Genomic DNA, 6,000 nt, shown 5'->3' on the forward strand with positions numbered 1-6,000 from the left:
ATTAAGATGGAAGTATCACTTTTATTCTACTTATATTTGCGAAGAATGACAATTGTGAAATATCCCTTTCCCTTTTATAGCTTTCCCTGAGCTAAAACTAGTGCAAGATAACGCAGGAGGATTTCAACCAATAAATTGCAATATGTATTAGAAGCATAAAAGACACAGTAGTTATTTTTAATACATGTCCACACCTGCATGTTTTTCATTCACCAAAGAAGTTTTAGCAAGAGAGACATATAGTGGGTCAAAGTAACAGTGACTGTAAATCAAGTTAATTTGTTGTAATGTTATTCCTAAGTAGAGTGTTTCCAGCATATGCAGAAGGAAGTTTTGCTAAATGAGATGGTGTGCCTAGCGGTGATGAAATCTCCTCCACCTAGAACAAAGATGCTCAAGACTAAAGACAGACTGTGCGGCCTCCCTAGAGCACTGAGGGCGTTTCCTCTCCGCCCAGCTAGGGGTTGGTATAGACGGTTTAAGGAAATGGCAGCTAAATTCAAAACTGAAAAGAAAAGAAAAACGTGTGTCATACTCTGCATCCAAAGAGGTTGGTCTGTAGGGGTAGGAGGACCACACAGTGTGCGTTATTTCCATAAAAAGCTGCTACGACCAGTCAGTTGTAACCAGTTCAATGAACAAATTTTCTTCTACTCTTTTTTTGTATAATGGGAATTTAAATCCTGGTACTTATGCACTTGCATACTAGGGCCTAAATTCCACCCTACATATGGACAGATTAATTAGTCAAAGGTCATTTAAGGCCATCTTAACATCACAGTACAAGAGACTTATTTCCTTGCACTTAGGCAAATACCCCAATATGATTATCTGATTTTCATACTCATAGGTGGTTCTGAAATGGACACCCAGTGAGCGAAGCCCAGTGGCCATGCAACTGAAGACAAGCTCAAGGGGTTGATTTCCTTTAGGATCAGTTATTTTCAGCCCAGCCTAAGTGTCAATTTCTTTGCCCCAGATGGCACATCCACGCCAGTTCTCCTGTTTCAAACATTAGCCACGTTTGGTCTCCATGGTGGCCTGACTGCAGAGTGAAACTGGTTTGATTCTATCAGTTACCACTACTGGTCCAGTAATCCAGCTTCCTACTCCAGTGTCACAGGGACCAACAGGCTTTTAAATATGACCAGGCAACCCAAGGACGCAAATACCGTAGGCTGTACAGTATCTATACCTTTAACTCAGATGTCTTCTTCTGATGTATTAGCTAAACAAATAAAATTAAAAGACAACATAGCTTTGTCATCTACTCTATGCAAGGAGTACCCAATCAACTTCTTAATTCCAGAGAGGAATGAACCTCACCAGAAAAACAGAAAAGGCTAAAGGGAATGTGAAGTTTAAATCTCACGTATGCAAGTCCTAGTGGCTTATTTTCCCTGTGAGCTCAGCAGAAAGAGGACCGCTTCGAATTCAGTAAAGCACAGAGTATTTAATATGCCGTTTGCATTTTGACAGCTTAGAAATGTCTACACTGGATTTGCTATTTCCTCTGCAATGAGCGCTAACCGGCCACGGAGCCTTTGTTTATCTGTTTCTTAAAGGAAGCAGAACCATTTTCTTGACATTTTCAAAGCCCTGTTGGTGTTTGTTTGAGACAATAAACTGGAGACTAAGGAAGCATTGCCCCCAGGAGGAGCTGTTTCTGCCTGTACAAACTTTCAACTGTAGTCCTGGCCTTCTTCTCATCAAGCAGGATTGGCCAGCTGAAAGCCAATATCAAAACAGTGATTCCCTTTCCTTTCAAGGCCTGTGTTTGCAGAGATTCTTGAGACCTGAGGGAATTCTACTACCACTTACCACCTGCTATTGGCTCCTTGGGACTAGTTTAATGAGACCTCACTGTCCTACTAGTCAAGTTTACAAAACCTGTCACTGAGGAAGAAAGCCTCTCCTTTGCTTACCTTTTTAAGGACTTAAAGTCCCTAATGAAGAATTATATAGGTGCTCCAGAAGCTCTGGAGCTATGGGCTGAAGAGTTATAAATTGGAAAACAAAAAACAAACAAAAAAAAAACAGAATCCTTTGACAACTCAATAAAAAATAAATGTGATTTGCTAAGCAGATCATGAATGCAGAAACAGTAACTTCCTTTTAGATGGCCTGCCTTTTTAGTGATCAGGAGTTGGCCTCGAAAGCCACTTATTCACAGGAGCTCCTGTCTCCCCCAGGAGAGAGTACATATATACATATGTGTGCAATGGCCCAGCCATAAGGATCCTGGCCAGCAAATGAAAGGTCTTAGCATCCTTCCTGGTGATGAGAATTGAGGTAACTCACATAGAAGTAGGCAGGTTTGGGAAACGCCTCTCTCTCTCTCCACCCCCTCCCTCCCTCCCTCTCTGTCCCCCTCCCTTCCCTCTCCCCCCAAATACTTAAATGTATTTGCTGGGTGGGTTGGTGAATTTCAGAATCAGGGATTTTGAGAAACACTCCACCTTTCTCTACCAGACTTCCTACGGTGAGACCCACAGGGCTACTATTATATGTGCCTCTTTTTAGTACACTTTCTGAATAATGCCTGCAAATAGCTGCATTCTCCTTGCTGCACAAACTGGCAAAACACAACTGAGAAGCCAACTCTGTCCATACAGCCAGTAGATCAGCCCCAGATAAAGGGCGCAAATCTCAGTGCTCAAGGAATGCATTATTCCACCTATTCACTAGATGACTACTGTAGAGGCTTTCAAGCCTTCTTCCCTCTCCCGTGGTCCCTGCAAGTGTGCTGCTTTTAAAGAGGTATGTACACTTGAGACTCAACCTTTACAATAGCGTTAGTAATCAAAATGAAAAAGAGAATCACAAGGGAATCCCGGGTACCCCCGGCTGAAAGCACAATCAACTACAGCTGACAACCCGGGTACTGAAGGTACCGAGTTCTGATGACCGCGACCGCAGCCGCCTCCAGCCTCTCACGACTCGCAAACAGGTCACGAATTCCGCCCCACGCAGCAGAACTCTCCGCCCGCCTGCGCCGCCGCGGGAGTCGCCACCTGGGCGCGCTCGGCTCGGCTCCCGCGGCGGCGGCTGGCGCTGCCCCCAGCGCTCCCCGCTCCTCGTCAGGGAAGCCTTCCCGCGCGCGTGCGGCCCGGGCGCCCCCCAGCAGAGGCCCGACCTTGGCCACCCGGGCTCGCTCACCAAGGGGACTGCGACCGCCCCCCACCGCCCCCCAGCCGCCAGACCGCTCGCAGGGCCACGCCGGCGCTGGCGTCCCCAGCCTCCTGCCCGCATCCCGCTCCCACGCGGCCACCTGCGCGCCCACTTGACCCCGCGGGCGCAGAGGAGACGCGGCCCCGGACCCCCCGGGGGTGACGCACCGCGCACGCCAAGGGACCCTGGGTTCCACTTCTTGGCTTCTACAGCCGGCACCTAGGACCCCCAGCGCGCAGGAGGCTCTGTCTTCCATGCGGCTGCCCATCCAGGGAGCCCAGGACTTTGCGCCCCTTGCCGGGTTGACCCGGGATCAGCCAGGGCAGCCCCCGGTCCCGTCCCCGCCCGAGCCCAGAGGCCCGGCCCACCCGCGCAGCGGCGGCGGCGGCGGCATCCGCCCGGCACACAAGTGTGCGGATTATTAAGCAGCCCCGGCCGACCCGCCGCCTCCTCGGCACAGCAACCCCTGCGAATTGCAGGGGAAGGGCGCTCAGAGCGCGCGGAACCGCGGGGAACCGAGAGTGCGCTCAGAGGCTGAGCTGCCTGCCGGGGCCGGGAGGCGGCCGGGGCCCAGCTGGGCTTGGAGCGCCGGGGAGAGGAGCGGGAAGTTGTGCAGAGTTGTGTAGCAGGTGTTTCCTCTCCGCGCAGGGGCTTGGTGGGACCCCCGACAAACAAACGCACACCTGCCAGGGACAGCCCTCTTCGCCCTCGACTCTTCCTGCTTCGCCCTCTGTGCCCAGCCAATCCAGCGGGCCCGGAGGCCGCTGCCCGCCTGCCCGGCTCGGCTGGCCGTGCCTCCGCGGAGGCTCCATCAGCGGCGCCCCAGGCGGGGCGGCTGGACCAAGCCGGGCAGGTGGGCGGAGGGTCGGCGTCTTTGGGAAGCTCCCCAGTCCCGAGCAACCCTGAGTTCCAGCAACTAACCCTGCGTTTGCGCTCCCTGGGATCGTGGGGCGCATTCCCATAGACACCCCTTTGTGACACCCCAGTGCTTTCGGAGAGGAGCCACCGCGCGGGGACGCCTAATCTGCCGTCGCTCCATCTCGCCCCAGGCCGGGCCCATCTGGAGTTTTCCTACGGCACCAGAGACAGTCCTCCTTCGCCTTGTCAATCACCCCTGAATCTGGAACACTGAAGGAATAGAAAATGGGAGGAAAAGAAGATGGAAGAATCTAGAGAGGAAAGGGGAGTTTTACATGGGAAAGAGCAAATTACCATTAAAAAACAAACAAAAACATGATTTGACTCCATCCTTTAAAACGGAAAAGAAAAAAATTATAGATATAGATATTTTCAGGAGTGGGACGGTGTGTGCTGATCGATCGAGCGCGGGGCGAGTATCCAAGGAAGCTAAAATGAGGAAATGGGGGCAGGTACTTTGCAATGTGAAAATCATCTATATCCTCTCTCTCTCTTCTCTGTCTCTCTCTCCCTCTCTCTCTGAATCAAGAGGGACCTTGTTTTCTTTCCCAGAGAACAGACAAGTGCAGGAGCTGCTGCCAGCCCCGAGGTTGCAGCCTGTAGGCTAGTTGGCGGAAAACATTCCCAAACTCGTTTCAAGGAGAACACCAAGTTCACGGAGCTCCAAGCCGAGGAGCGACCCGGGGACACTCCTTCCCCTGACCAGGGGTGGCAGCGGGGAAGAACCCTGTGAGCAGGCGACTGTCTCCGGAGCTGAACCCCGTCCAGGTCCCCCTGCTCTCTCCACGCACCTCGCCGGGTCCTTCCAACTTGCAGGGAGCAAAGTGCGGGGAGAGGAAGGAGGGGGCGGCCTGGCCGTGGACGTGGGAGGGAGAGGGAGGAAGGGTGCGCGGTGCCCGATCTGCAGGCCGCTTCGCCCGTGGCACCCGGACCCCGAGAGAGCCAGAACTTGCCGGGCCCGCTCGGCCCGGGCCACTTTCCCAGCCGCTCCGGGTCCGGGGAGAACGTCCCGGGAACCATCGAGCCACCCGGACCCGCTGTGCCCACATCGCCGAGGAGACACCACCGCCTGCCGCGGCGCGGTTTCAGCCCAACTCGGGTTTGGCTCCTTTCTCCCTAACAGCCCCCAGCGCCGAGAAAGGAGAGACATTTCGTTTCGGCCCAAGTCAGGGGGAAGGAGAGGCGGGGGTGGGGCGCGGGCGACGAGGGCGGGCAGAAGGCGATGGAAGCTGGCTCCCTGCATCGCGATCCCCGGGCGTCTGCCACGGAGAGCCACCGGCGGAGGCCGGCCACTCGGTACCCTGCCCTCCTCCAAACGGGCCCCTGGTTCGCAAACGGGGCCTCGGAGGGTTCCCCCATCTCCCCCGGCAACCGGCGAGCCCGCCTTACCCTTGGCTGCGGTGAGGAGCCCCGCGCACAGCGCCAGCAGCGCCAGCGGCGCCAGCAACGACTTGGATTTCCTCCACGCAGTCATGTCTGCAGATATTCCACACGCGCACGACACCGATGGCTCTTCTCGGATGCGCCCGTCTCCTCCGAGGCACGGCAGGGCTACGGACAGAGCCAGAGAATCACCAGAGGGCAAGGCGAGCGGGGGAGAGATCCCGGTCCCCAGACCGGCCGCGCATCCGACGCCTCCCGCAGGTCTGGGCGCCCGGCTGGCTTCGCTCTCATAGCATCGGGTCCCGAACCACTGCAGGCAGGGTTGCGCTGCTCCGAGCGCCGACAAGGGGCTGCCGGGCCGGGGCCGGGGACTAGCGCCCGCCGAGCCGGGCAGGAAGGCACCAAGGCGGCGAGGCTGCGGGAGGCGGCGAGGCGGGGAGAGGAGCGCGCGCAGCCGGGAGAGACCCGGAGCGGAGGCAGCTGGAGAGCCAGCCAGCGAGTGGGAGCTGCGGGAGGGACGGGGGGGCG

The 6,000-nt window shown here is 55.5% G+C and overlaps 1 protein-coding gene across 1 annotated transcript in view; it reads right to left on the minus strand.

Moving 5' to 3' along the window:
• Positions 1–6,000, minus strand: part of CSMD1 (CUB and Sushi multiple domains 1) — a 1,745,896-nt gene that overhangs the window by 1,739,571 nt on the left and 325 nt on the right. The window contains exon 2 of the mRNA XM_024768064.1: positions 5,479–5,978. Coding sequence (XP_024623832.1) covers positions 5,479–5,978 — 500 coding nt within the window. The remainder of the gene's footprint in view (positions 1–5,478; positions 5,979–6,000) is intronic.

This window comes from Neophocaena asiaeorientalis, unplaced genomic scaffold (assembly GCF_003031525.2).
Source record: "Neophocaena asiaeorientalis asiaeorientalis breed wild unplaced genomic scaffold, Neophocaena_asiaeorientalis_V1.1 scaffold16, whole genome shotgun sequence".
NCBI classification, from domain to species: Eukaryota; Metazoa; Chordata; class Mammalia; order Artiodactyla; family Phocoenidae; genus Neophocaena; species Neophocaena asiaeorientalis.